Source organism: Pectinophora gossypiella, chromosome 4 (genome assembly GCF_024362695.1).
Source record: "Pectinophora gossypiella chromosome 4, ilPecGoss1.1, whole genome shotgun sequence".
Taxonomy (NCBI): domain Eukaryota; kingdom Metazoa; phylum Arthropoda; class Insecta; order Lepidoptera; family Gelechiidae; genus Pectinophora; species Pectinophora gossypiella.
Genome location: NC_065407.1, coordinates 6,482,634 through 6,497,782, shown reverse-complemented (window position 1 = coordinate 6,497,782; position 15,149 = coordinate 6,482,634). Strand labels below are relative to the sequence as shown.

Below are 15,149 nucleotides of genomic sequence, written 5' to 3'. Positions count from 1 at the left end.
CGAATTAATATGAAAGCTTTACGCGAATTCACGACGTGATCAAATATTATTCGATCTAAACGGGCTTGCTCTCGGATCATAATAAAAGTATTTTACGATTTTTGTTTTTATATCCTTATAGAACTTTGAAACTTGTTTATTATTCCATAAGGAAAATTACTTTTTAAGTGTTTTTATTACACTATACATATAAAAAAGGAAAAGTAAAAAAAAGAGCACAACCTAACTATAAATAGTGCAGATATGAATTTGAACAGAATTGCATTTACCACTTTATTTTGTCAGAATTAAGTTCTGGGGGATTCAAATGGCCACCTCGAAGCAATTCATCTAAAAAACCAATATTGCTATTAGACATTTGTTTGCATTGTGCATTTACTTATATACGCGCAAATGTCAAATTGCAATAATGGTTTTTTAGATTAAAAAATATTTAAAAAAAATTCTGGTCTTCTTAGCTTAACGCTTAAACCTAGAAGTAATTACTTTTAGCACACAAGACCGTAATTTTAAGAGTACGAGAGGTGTCTATCTTACACATTTATTACCTACTAAGCTAACCACCAAAGTAACCTAATACTATTGAATATTAGCTTACTTTAACTACCACTTGAGTTAAACGGTGAATTATAGTACGCACGAAGTGTTTTGACCACCTCACGTCAAGTTTGAACCTGGGAGGGGAAGCAGCCAATTTATAGCGGCCCAGTAATTGATGTGCGGCCGCGGTGACGGACAACTGACCTGGAGCCTCGTTCACGTTACGGACTAATGATAGATAAGTCACTTGTGTGCGAGTGCAGTAGCTTGTAAGTTTGTATGCCATATGCCAGTTGCTGTCTTCACATTATTATAATAATATATTGTTTAGTAAATTGGTTCGTGGTTGACATTTATATCTCACATGTTACCCTGATAGTATATAAGTCATTATGTGCCTAAGGTGGAACATGTTACTTAATGATTACGCTGAGAAATTAAACTGCGTTTTGTCGGTAGATCTGATTCTTTTCCGGTGCTTTGATTCGTTGTTTAGACGGTAGAAAAAGTCTACTCACATGTTGCTGTTTATTGGAAATATATTATTTTGTTGCTAGTAATCCTCCTCTTAAAACAGAATCATAAAACATTAATTGAATACTCTTAACACATATAAAACTCCGAATAAATTAATTATAGCATAAAATGAGGCACAAGAGTAGTGTTCATTTCAAAAGTAAGCTACATAGTAGGTAAGCTAGCGACTATACACTTGAAAATGGGGCATAAGTGTAGGTAACTAGTAAGCGGACCGGGTCTAGCTGATTGATGTGTATTGTCACAGCGTCGTCGATATGAAGGCTCTCTTGAGATAATACAGCCCGTATTAATAAACTATTTAAGATCTGTTTTGAGAGGGACTTGGCTATTATCACACTAGAGATTGATACTGTTCTGTGAAGATCAAATATTTAACGAACTACTGGTCAATTTAACGATACTGTTATGCCATTCGAGCCGCAAACACTTTATATCGTCTTAATTTCCAAGTACAGATCTCACCTACCAATTTTATGGTTACCTGGGATAAAGTAGTGAATGTCACTGTTTATGTGGGACATTTTAATTGTTATTGTAATAGTGCCTGAACTCGTTATCCGATGTTTAATGGATCGTAAAAAGGTCATCTTCATTCAAATACGTACTTCCAGTATCTGTTCACAACAAATCAATCTCTCGCTTACTGCAATGCAGACATGTATTACTCGAGAAAGCGCAGTCTTCTAATGATCTTGTTTAGTTGTGCAAACGAGGCACAATCAAGTGGCCCACTGGTCCAGTGGCTAGCCGACAGCCGATGTTTGTCACACGATGGCCTGCCCATTGGCCAAGCTCATTACTGTAAACCGGTATTCTAATAAAGATATTTATTATACTATCTCTGTGCTCATAGCAGTGTTAGATACGTCTAGTCTTGCGTACTACTTTCTTCAGGGTTCTGGTTAGGTAACGTTATTACTGTTCAAGTAGGTATATAAAGACTTTATACTTACATTAAAACTACACAAAATTTAAGAATAGTTTCTGAAATACGGATAAACACATCAGAGCTCTATAAAGCGAATTACCTAAAAGGTCGACTACGTAAATGCTAACGAAATAATGATGGTCACTATAACAGTTTCTAAAGACCTTAAAATGCAATTCGTTTGGACTACTTATGAGACCAAATACCTTATCTAAATTTAGATGACGTAGATGCTCGTGCGTGTTTTGTTTATAATAAAAATACATCTAGGAAAGACGGCACAAAATCGACATGTTTACGTTAAACATAAGAAAACTATATCACGAAGTAAGTATAAAGATCGGTTGTTCTACAAACATTTCACATGCAAGTGTTAGTGAATGAATCATATTGAATGAACGCACGTCCGTATTGATAGAGAAAGTTAAAAAAAAAAGTTAAAAAAAGCCTACGGCTAAATTCCTTCTCTTACTAAGCATATGTTTATTATAATAGCTACTTATTAATGCTCATTCACCGAACACAATATAAAAAACACGTGCAAAATCAGTGAAAGTAAATCGGAAGAAATAAATGGTGAAGCCAATCGGGACGTATTTAATGAAGCGAGTGCCGCACACGTACCTACTGATGATTAGATGAAAATAAAGTCACTGAAGGGTTTGGAAAATATAAGGAACTGAAATATAAAAAAGTAAAAGTTAAAGGCTCATTTATTTGGCCTACAGGGTTGTGATCTATCACTAAACGGGTTATGATAAGTATCTATCCGGAGATTTCGATACCATGTGCTGTATTCTCGTCATTTAATAACATCATAACTAGCTTACGATTATATCTCAATGGGGTAGTCACAGGTGCATCAGTCGAAAGATGAACTAAGTACCAGTACCAGTAGGTGTAGATACACCTCACCGAGCTTTCTGTTAGACCAACGTGATACGTGGTGAGCTGTAGGTAGCCTATAATAATCGAGCTAACTGTGTCAGCTCTAACACACAGCTCAACACCAGGGGGTTAAAATGGTCACAACGAACAATTCATGTAAGAAATCAATATTGCTATTTGACATTTGTTTGCATTGCGCACTTACTTTTATATGCGCAACTGTCAAATTGCAATACTTTAGATGAATTGCTTCGATGTGGCCTTTTTAACCCCCAGAACACAGCAAGGCATGACGAGCAATGCTTGGGCTCTAGTGTGTGTCATTTAATGATTTTAGTTAGAATTTGCATAATTATACATATTAATATAATTTCTTCAATATGTAGGCAGATATATGAAAAGTTTTCACTTCTCTAACCTCAACGGTGTTCGAAAGTTCTTTTGTGGTAGAAAATTGAAGGTGAGCAACGAACTTTGCTGGCAGTGAATACTGAATAGGCAATTCGAGAACATACTTAGTGGTAGAGTGACTTTCATAGCCATTTCGTTGACGCATTCAGTCGATTGAAGCCTGCTGGCATTTGTCTCTTTGAACCGATAAAGCGACAAGTGACAAGCGATTTCCTCGCTGAAATGGATCACGATTTGTGTGTAATTTCAGAGGTCAACTTGTAAACAGTTCGCAGCGATACAAGGCAAAGAATCTAAAATAATATACCTAGTGGATCCAGTAAAGAAATAGGTTGCAGATTTTTCACTGCCATTTTCACTTGGAAATGAAAATACTCAGGCTATAATATAACAAGTTATTAAACTGGTCATTTCAAGGATTTTGTTTAGGCGTAATTAATATACTGTAGATTTGTTTTCGATATCATTCAATACGAGGCCGGAACCCTAAGGCAGTTTCCACAATGGCTTGATACTATCAATCTTTGGATACCTACAAATACCGAAAGTAGGTGTAATGTAATTTGTCTTTCGCTATAGAATAAAGAATAAGTAAACGGTACTTCTCTGTCCCGCACCAAGCCGTGTCAGGTGCCGAGTAATTTATGTCACCCCCTCTGGGGTCTTACTTCAGTTTCAAACGGCAGTAAGCCGCTAGAGAGTAAGGGAGAGCGCGCGCGGACTGTTTGTCTCGCTCACAATTACGCGATAGGCATGGTAAGAATGAGATTTTTTGTATAGAGTTCGTTTATCTCGATAGGAATTGGGGTTATAAGTTTTTTATATATTGTTAAGTAGTTATTCCGACCGATTTCCGCCATGGCGACCACTTCGAAAAACGGATAAGATGGCTTATATAGCCTAAGAAAATATTAATAACAAATAAAACCAAACAAACGATAATAATTACTAACCAAAGAAACGCTCACCTCCTCGCTGTTCGCTAACAGTGACACAGATATCTAAAGTCTTCATTGTGATCCGACATAGAACAGCAAGCAATATATTATGTCAGTTGTTCACATCGCTAGATCGGTAAGATGGCAGCTTACATTCGATCTCGCGTCTTCTTGAAGTATTTTACTGGCTTTTTATTTGATTGACGTATGAGGACCGAGAGGCAATGCCTCTTCTTGTTGTTGTGTATTATTTATATTAATTTAGATGAGTAGGTGAAGGATTCGTCACTCAGTAGTGGCTTCTTTCCAAATATGTGTGACGGAAAAATTAAAGTCAGGTTTATGAGGCGGTACGTCGCGCGATTAATTCAAACATATGGCGATGCATAAGAGCGTTCACAGAGAAGCGTTATCACGCATGCGTATGATTGATAATCAGAAGGTGTTCACATCGCATTTAGTCGTTTTCATGTTTTGTAATACCTAAAATCATAATTTATCTGTACTTATCTATAACACAGTGGTTTCCGCGGTTCTGTTATGATCGTATCTACTGTAATTCTACAACATAAGGGTGTCCCTGTAGTCACTACCTAATTTTATTTTAAGTTATACCTGTCATTTTCTTATCCGACGAAAAGAAGAGGGACGGATGATTAAAGAATGAGGAATAAATGAATGACTCGGGCGAATCAAATAGGTATCTCGATGGTATGCAAACCGTATGACGTGTGAATTGTGATGTCAACATAATTCTATCGGGTTATTGGCTAATGTAAATTTTTTAGAAGGTTGTTTTAGATTTGTGGCTAAATTTGACATGTGTTTCATAAATTTTATGCCTGTCGATTACCCGTCCCTTTCCTTTTCGGTGGAATAAGAAAATTACAGTTATAACTTAAAATAAAATTCGATGGTGTCTGTACGAATTATTGCCAATATCTATAATGTAAACTGTATAGGAGTACATTTCAAATAATAACTATAACGGTATCGTATGCGGTTTTGGAGTTGCCCTGAATTCGATATCTTAGGTCTGAGCCAGAATAGATAGTAAACAGTAACACTGGGCCTAGAATAGATACCCCTTGTTATAGTAAATTATTCGGAAAACGACTTTAATGTTGTTTATCTGCAGGGAAATGTAAATGGAAATCGCCGTTACAATTGAACTTGCTTGTTTCTTGTTATTTTTTTGGTATAAAGTTACAAATACAAATATACTTTATTACATCTAAACAATATGAGTTCCCTAATACAAAACAGCTCAAAGGACTCTATGGATGTTGCGTTAACTTATAACAAAACGTGTTAAAACACATCATATAACATAAATAAATAGCCTACTTATATAAGTACGTCCCAGACAAACGGAAATCAACCGGAGGGTATGGAGTATACTCCACCACGCTGCTACACTGCGGGTTGTACAAAACGTATTATTAAACTAAATGTGCTGATAGAGAATAAGGTGTAAATTGATGAACATTATTTATCTGTGTTCTTGATTCTGTTACGGGTTTCTAATTACATTTGGACTTCAGGGGCTGTCGGAACTAATTCCTATTCGAGTAGTTGAAGGGAAAGTAATTGCCTGTACCCGCCTGACTACTGGACAATTGTCGCCTAGTGTCGGTTCTGAAGATAGTCAAGATAATAACGGTGTTATGGTAAGTATATAAAGTACAAAATACATCCTAACGGGGTATAACGCAGAAACCTTGCCCAGGGATACAGAGTCGCAGAGGTGGAGATGGGAGCCATGGGTAGTAATGCAGGGCGGAAGAGGCAAGGCGATTTCTCCGAAAGGCACGTTAAGCCGTCTTACTTACTGATGAAAGTGGGTAATCGTTACATGAGCCATGTCAGGGGTTAGTAATTCACCTCACAACCCACACGATAGAAGGGGAAGAATACCTACTTTATTGCAAGTTACAGAAACAAAAGACAAATACATAGAGTGTAAAAAAATACATACTAAAGCCCTGCGCGCTACGGTCACGAGTATTAGAACCATATCGCATTAACTTATTTGACAAATTGTAACGAGGTCTCAATAAACGTCACATGTGTTAGAGTCTGTGCGGAAAGAGAACCGTCATAGGATTTAGAGGCGCAGCTGTGCTTAATTACCGTTTTTGTCATGTTGACAACACTGTTTCGTCATTACAGTGCGACTGTAACATCTTGATATTTTGTGGCTGTTAGAATATTGATTCATTTTTGTGATGAATATAATTTTAAGTTAATAATATTTTTATTTATTTTAATAATCATAAATGTAAAGTAAATTTTTAGGTATTTAATTAAGGAGAATAAAGTATATAATAAAAATTTGAAAAAGCGACAAAATAATATCAAAGATATTTCTGAATGGATGCAATGTGCAGTTTAAAGTAAATTTGTTAAAGTAGGTATAAAATAAAACTAAAAATGTATTTATATAATTTTATATTTATTCACTGGCTCCATGATCAGAATCATAATCAAAGTCTGATTCTAAATATTGAATGCCGGACACGGTTGAACTTTGTTTGGAACTACCAGACAGATCCAAAGAATTATCTTCTTCTGAACTTGATGTGCTCGAATCTGTTACATTTATAATAAATTCTTGCATATCCTCCATTAAACGGTCTTGTTCCCAATATTTTTGTTCTACATGTATCACATGATCACACTCTTTTCGCCAATGTTCTGCGGTAATAGTTCTGAAGCATTCATTTATAATTGGTAATAGTTCTTTTGCTGATATGTTCACATTCTTTGATGCTACTTGTCTTTTTGCTAAGCTCCATATCATCTCAATAGCATTCAAGTCGCAGTGATATGGCGGTAACCTGACAACAGTATGACCATGCTCCTCAAGTAGTTGATCAATTTCAAATACTGGTTCTCCTTTGTTCCTTTTTACTAAACTTACAAGTTCAGCTTTCAGCGCGTCAACTGGATATTCTATTCCATTATCTTCCAACCATTTCTTCAAAGTTTCTTTCCTGTCATTGCTATTTGGAGGTTTATTTATGCGTGTACTATGATAGGATGCGTTATCTAGCACAATGACAGACGGTTGAGACAGGTTTGGCAAGAGTTTTTCTTTTGTCCACTTGGTAAAATTATCTCGATTCATGTCATGGTGGTAATCCGCTGAAATACTTTTAGTTTTATATGCAAGTAAACAATTTTCAATGAATCCTTCTCTGCTACCAGCATGAACTATAATATATCGTTCACCAAGAGAAATTGCTTTAGATACTCCAGGTTCATTGGGGCCTTGCCAACACTTACTAACTTCATGTGCAGTATGAATATACGTTTCATCAATATATACAACCGGTTTTCCAGTTGCCCTCAAGTGTTTCATTATTCGCAAATATTTAGCGCGCCAGACCACGATATCATGTCTCTCTATGAGAACTTTTCGTTTTGACTCACATTTTTTATATCTATAACCCAGTTCTTTTAAAACCCCACGGAGACTAGTGATTCCACCGCAAAAGTTTATGTCTTCCTTTAACACACGATGTAGCTTCCTCAAAGTCGGTACCTCCTTCCTTACAGCATAAAATTCACGTATTTTGTTACGGATGACGCACTTATCAAAATCATCAAGAATGACTTTGTTTGGTCTTCCTTTGCGTTTTTTCCCTGGTGTGCACCACACGCCGTTATTTGTGGAACCTTCTTTTTTTATTTTAGATATTGTATCTCTACTTAAGCCTGAAAACAAAATTTTAAGTTAGTCTAAACGCATTATAAATGAAAAGTATCAACACTCTTTGTACCTGCTACCCAAAAACATTGATTGCAACAAAACAATCAATTATTCATATATATTGTCACATATTTAAATGAATTACTTCTAATTTGTATACATTTCGAGATGTCAGGGATCGGAGGTTACGAGGAAGTCTAGAAAACGTTCAAATAAAACGGATACTTACAGGACATAGCTGCCACACGTTCCGTGACTTTGTTTAGGTCAATAATGGTGTGTTTCGCGGATTTCTCTCTCTGGCAAAACTGAATAATATTAAATATTAATTCCCTTGTAGAACTGCGTAAGGTTTTACCTCTTTTCGACATGATTTTAATCAAAAATCACAAGAAAACAACACGACAAAAAACTGTATCAATGCGAAATCACGTTTGACATTTGACAGATGGCTGGATTGGGTTGCCATGTAAAAATCATAATGTTAGTTCCATTTTACGCCACGCCGGTTCTCTTTCCGCACAGACTCTAATGCGACATGATTCTAAACAGTATACGTGATAGTACTCATGATTAAACGATTTTCCATACTTAACTTATTGTTACTAGACTTTCTCTTTGTTCTGTTTTACCACCAAGGAGAATTACAATATTTGAAGCCGTAAAATAATTCCGTAAAGTTAAATAAAACGCAGTACAAACTTGCGAATACCTGAAGAATATCTAATGAGTTGTCAGTACTTCTGACAAACAGGGCCGCAGCTAGAGGAATTGGCGCTTAGGGAGAGTTTGCGCTTATAAAAAATACAATATGCTCAGCTTGTTGCCTCTTACCAGGGACCAACAGCATTTTTTTCTTTCCGCAATAGTCTAACTAAACAATTTACTGTCTCACTATAATGACCCCATAGGGAATCGAACTTGGCCCTGTAGCAGCTGCAGCCTGCCTGAGGATAGTGCCCACCAGTGTCAGTCTCGAGCAACGGCCCTGGACGCTGCCAACAAACGCTTTAAATGTAATGGAAATTAGAAAAGTTCAACAGAAATGAGTTGTAACTCGAGTCAAGTTTGCTCTGCTCAGTCTACGAAATTTATATTAAGTTCTAGGTATTATGTTATATAAGTATTAAGTACCTACCTTCTCGTTCGTTAGTTAATTTTGTAATATTATCTATATTGTTACTAAAAGAGAATTAAATCGAGCAACAAGTCGGCATGCTTTGTAATTGACTCATACATAACGGACCACTGCCCTACACTTCTGGTCCTCTTCACTTGTGCTACATTACCATCCACTAATAAAATCCGGACATATATTGATCATAGATCTATACACGTAGATATAGCAATTGCTGACTTTTCTGATGTGTTGAATGCTAGTGACCCTGACTGTGCCACTAACCGTTTGATCTCATCCCTGACACATATTATTAAAAAGCACACAAGAATTGCTGTTATATCACGAAGTAAACGTAACATCAAGCCGTGGATTACTGCTGGACTGTTGCGCTGTATGCGGAACCGCGATAAAATGCACGGCAAACTTAAAAGAAACCCTGATAATAACATTCTAAAAATAACTTACCTGAGATACCGAAATTTTCTTAACAAACTTCTAAAGAATCTTAAACACACACATAACAAACACGAACTGTACAAATCAAAACATAATTCTAAAGCCACATGGAACACTATCAAGAACTTAACTTATCTTAAACAAATTTCTCCACCGCCAGCGGACCTATTGAATGTTTGCCCCAACAACCCTAATCTATCACTCAACACAGTAAACTCATATTTTTTAAACATTGGACGACAATTGGCAAATAAAACTAAAAACCTACAAGGGGCTCACCACTTAGATACGACGCTGCCTCCGCAGCCCAACTCGCTTGTTTTACTGGATGTCGATAATGCTGAAATCGAGCGCCTGATTTTGGGTCTGAAAAGTGACTGTGCTGTCGGCTGGGATGGTATTTCAGCCAGCCTACTCAAGTCCTCTCGTGTGGTTTTGGTACCTTTGATCACTCACATTTGTCGCCTCACATTTTCTACTGGCATATTTCCAAAAGCTCTCAAGAAAGCCCTGGTTCATCCCGTATTCAAAGGCGGAGACAAAAAGATTATGAATAATTATAGACCTATATCTGTCCTACCAACAATATCTAAAATATTAGAGAAAGCCTTAAATGTTCGCTTGCTAAGTTATTTAGAATCTAAGGGATTAATTGCCCGGAACCAATTCGGCTTTCGACGGGATAAATCTACGGAAATGGCTGTTACTTCTCTCGTTGACCAGGCGGTTGAAAATCTGGACAAAAAAAATAAATGCTTGGCGATTTTTCTAGATCTCTCCAAAGCTTTTGACACCATATCTGTCCCTATCTTAATTTCGAGGATGGAACGGTATGGTGTAAGAGGTTCGTCGCTGGAAATATTCAAAAGTTATCTGACAGAACGCTCCCAGGCTGTTACAATTAATAAAATGACTAGTGACTACGAAAATAACCAGCTGTTTGGAGTACCGCAAGGTAGCATTTTGGGGCCAACACTCTTTATCTTGTATATAAACGATATGTGCAGGCTTCAGCTACCTCACTGCAGTATATATACATACGCTGATGACACTGCCATTTTTGTTAGCAGTCCTGATTGGAAAACAACTAGGGATCGGGCGGAGTACGCGTTATCTATAGTCATGTTTTGGCTATCCCAGAATCAACTGACGCTGAATCTGTCAAAAACCAATTTTATCACTTTTAATCTCAAGAAGTCTAAATCAGCTACCTCATTAGACCTAAAAGCTCATACTTGTTCCAACCAATCTACTACCTGCAACTGTCAGTCCTTATCGAGAGAAACTTGCATTAAATATCTGGGGGTCTATATTGATGAACGGCTGGATTGGCAAAACCATATTAATCAACTAGTATCTCGAGTTAGAAAGTTAATATACGTTTTTAAAAAATTACGCCACTATACTGATGCAGACACCATTAAAATGGTATACTTTGGACTCTGCCAATCTTTACTTGGCTATTGTGTTACTGCTTGGGGTGGAGCCTGCAAGGATAGGTTCTTGCGCTTAGAGAGAGCACAGCGGGCTGTTCTTAAAGTTATGACAAGGAGGCCATTTCTTTTCCCCACGGACGATCTATACGCAGATTGCAAAGTGTTAACGGTGAGACAGTTGTTTGTACTCCAGACCACCATTAGAAAACACGCTGCCTTACCATTTGATCCAGGTATCTACATCAAGAAGCGTCGATCGGACATAGTTTGCCCCCCCGTAGCGCATAGAACCGCTCTAGCCAGGCGCCATCACCGGGTACTAAGCGGATTCTTATATAATAAGATTAACCAAGCAGTAAAAATTTATCATCTTAACAAGTTCGAACTTAAGAAAAACCTTATGGTGTGGCTTCAACAACTGAACTACGAGGAAACGGAAGCTCTTCTGAGGGTAATGTAGGCTACACTAAGTTGCTCGCGTTGCTCTCAGTCGTGCATCTCCGGGCTACATCCGCCCAATCTGCACCAACTCAGAATTATGTTCACACATTCGCTCTTTCCACACTAAACACCTCTTTTGCGGCACTCACCAACACACTCAACACACAAACTCACAAACACACACGCACACGCAAGTGGCTTTCATTCTATTATACTTAATGTTAATTTGCATGCTATAATCCATTACAATATAAATCATTATATCCATATTCCCAAATAAACAGAATGTATCTAGTTGGGAATATGTTTGCAAATCTAGTAACATAGTGAGATATTATGCCTTGTCACGTTACATACGGGAATACGTATTGGTAGCCTGTCGCGCTTCTGCTTCCGCAATACAGGTTAGATCCTAGTGCGAATGGGGGCCGTGGTCGGCCGTCCGATGGTATGCCTGTAGTACTACCGTGAACATGTTGTATCTTATTATAAAAAAAAAAAAAAAAAAAAAAAAAAAAAAAAAAAAAAAAAAAAAGAGACGTGATATTGAGACAATTGTTCCTTTTTTGAATTATCTAAAAATGAAGTTTTGAATTATGATACGGGTGTAAGTGGTAGAGTACCGCGTAGAGAATGTAATCCCGACTCGAGATGACAAATTCGAGATCCCCGAAATTTTCGGGATCTCGTCTAGTTCATAAAAAAATGTAAATTTAGAATGGCTGAAAATGATGAAAACTGCTACTTTGTGATAGTGAGGTTAATAAAAACAAAATATTTTGTGAAAGAAAACAAAATCCTTTATTCTTCAATATTATTAACTAAATAATTATGTTTTCTTTCGAAATCGGCATAAACAAATCAAAAAGTATAAGTCAAGGAGATTAGAAAGTAGTTACGGGTGATTATGAAAGTTACCTACGTAAAAAACAAAGCTACCTACGTAAAAAGACTACTGCCGGCCAATCCCGTCAATCTCGAACGGGATCCCGTCATATTGTGCTTCGGGATTGATCCCGAAAAAATTGACGAGATCTTGCGAGATCTCGTATGCATGAAGTATTTGATGACAGTGGAAGAAGCAAAAGTGGTGTGTCAGGATCGGAGTAGAATTCGGAGTAGTAGAATTCCGTGGTCTCTGCATGCCCCAACGGGAAATAGGTGTGATCTTATGTAAAGTTTGATGATCGACTGATGGCAAGATATCTAAATTCTTGTATATTAATGTGCTACAGTTTTGTTGTATAATAATGTCCAAAATAAAACCTTTCCTTCACACGATTAAAAACGAAAGTACAAGTATCCACCCACTGCAACCTACACCGCAACCGTACACTTTGTTTACACTGATTGGCATGCTACGGTGTGTGGTCAACAACTGACCCCTGAGTTACACAACGCCATTATTTGCTGAACCCGACCCCAGCTGGTGATGGATGTATCAGTTGAGATCTGACGCTCGCTATAAAAAGTGAATGTTAGGCGTTACGCACACGACGCGACGGACAATGAGGGATTTTCCAGGCTACAAAATAAAAACAATATAGATGGCGTTGTTCAGCTTCAACGTGATAATTACTATCTTCTCATTACTCGGGTACATAATTATTCCAAAATACATTGTAATGAAGCATATATAAAATAATTGTTGCTTGATATTTGGATCACATTATGTATAGAATTACGTTGATACCTATATTGCTTCTCTTTATTTTGATCAGAATAATAATAGGTGGAAGATGCAATTGTGCCTGGGTGTAATAAAAAGGGTCATCATTTATACCGAAAAACAAAGATACAGGATGCGTATGTCTGTCATCCATGAAATTAGAAGGTTAAACGAAGAAAAATATGTATAGTGCCATCTATATTGTTTTTGATGAACGTAGCCTCTCATTCATTGTGGACGTATAGTCCTTTAAAAAGAAATACCATAAAAGAAAACTCGCGAGGCAAGATATTTGAAGATAAGATTTTTGTAATGTTGTGTTTATTATGTGCAATAAAGTACCTCGAACGACCGAGCTACCTATGTGTGATTATACGGTGAATCTGAATGTTGATATATTCGTAAACGTGTGTAGAAGTTTAACACGAATTGTCGACTGTTGTTTCTGGCCAAGCTCCATACAAATCCATATACTTATATTAAATAGTACTTTTTTCGCCACATCGAAGCAATTCACCTAAGAAAGAAATGTTGCAATGACATTTGCGCATATAAAAGTGCGCAATGCAAACAAATGTCAAATATTTTTATTGCTTTCTTAGGTGACTTGCTTCGATGTGGCCATTTTAACCCCCCTTATGTATGTTGTTTATGCTCAAAACATTTTGTAATTCTTCTTCTATCGAAGAAGAAGATTTTGTAATTATAAATTGGATATTTTACAATTCTGAAAATATACTTAAAATACTTATGGACTGGCTCGAATTCGCTTTCTTCGTTTAGAGAAGAATCACTCGTAGTAAGATGACAACTTGCACAGGTAATACAGCTTTTTGATATTAAGGAATATTCCGATCTCCTTTTCTGTCCATCGTCTGCGAGTCGCTTTACATGGCATTTGATCTGCGTATTGAGAAACAAACAGTCGCTAAAATGGAAGGTGCTTGATATGTTGTTGTTAAAAGTTGCTGAGTTGAGAGGTGTGTCTCGTTAAGTAATGTTTGGATTGTCTTGTTGTGTTTCCGTAGATTGTGATTGCAAGTGTCATGTTTCAACTTTGTGGTTGATAGTATTTGTCAACGCATAATATTACAACATTTATACAATAAAACACAACAACAATAACACAAGCAACACACTTATAAAGGAGTGCGGTAGCTATTTTTGGAGCAGTGTTTACAATAGACAAAAGTGGCACACTTTTTTTTCGATGCGAATTATTGTAGATCTGCCGTATAACGGCCAGTGGTTTGAGCGTTGGGCTCACGATCCGGAGGTCCCGGGTTCAAATCCCGATGGGGACATCGCAAAAAAATATTTTGTGATCCCTATTTTTGTTAGGACATTACAGGCTGATCACTTGATTGTCCGAAAGTAAGATGATCTGTGCTTCGGAAGGCACGTTAAGCCGTTGGTCCCGGTTACTTCTTACTGATGTAAGTTAGCAGTTGTTACAGGAGCCATGTCAGAGGCCTTTGGCGGCTCAATAGTAATTCTCACAGTAGGGTTGATGGGGTTGATAATACACCTAACAACCCACACGACAGAAGAAGATAATATCAATTTCAATATTATGGTCTAAAAACAGTTCTAAGCCAAAGAATTACTGTAATAAAAGTTCATAAAAGGCGCTTCGGTGCTTGAACGAAATAAAAACGAAAGCAAAAGTAAGTATAATGTGGGTAATTGTTGGAAAGTTTTAATAGAGTTTTTGGTTAACTTAATGGCTGACCCACATTCATGTCACGTCACTGGGATACTTACTTTTTTATATTTATTATTATCGTGCTGTAATGTTGACACTTAAAAGTGGCACGTTTTCACGGTAAATGGGATAAGTAATGACTATATTCTTGCAATTATTCTATTAAAGCTTCTTCTTACGTGTGGGTTGTGAGATCAATGACCGACCTTATCAACCCTGTTGTCAGGATTACCATTGAGCCGCCATAGGTCCCTGAAATGGCTTATAATTATGTATAATATACATATTTATATTTCAATAAAAAAATCCTTTGAATCACCTGAAAAAGTAAGATGATTCCGTGTTTCGGAGGGCACGTTAAG

At 37.0% G+C, this 15,149-nt stretch overlaps 2 protein-coding genes across 7 annotated transcripts in view; both read right to left on the bottom strand.

Annotated features, from left to right (window-relative positions):
• The window catches only part of LOC126366199 (SH3 and multiple ankyrin repeat domains protein 3), a 248,622-nt gene that overhangs the window by 25,970 nt on the left and 207,503 nt on the right, over positions 1-15,149 (bottom strand). The window lies entirely within an intron of this gene.
• Positions 6,682-8,485, bottom strand: LOC126366278 (uncharacterized). The gene is made up of 2 exons (XM_050009354.1): positions 8,190-8,485; positions 6,682-7,965 (listed from the first exon to the last, which is right to left on the bottom strand). Exons 1-2 carry the CDS (start codon positions 8,329-8,331, stop codon positions 6,701-6,703), a joined length of 1,407 nt encoding a protein of 468 aa, XP_049865311.1. The 5' UTR covers positions 8,332-8,485; the 3' UTR covers positions 6,682-6,700.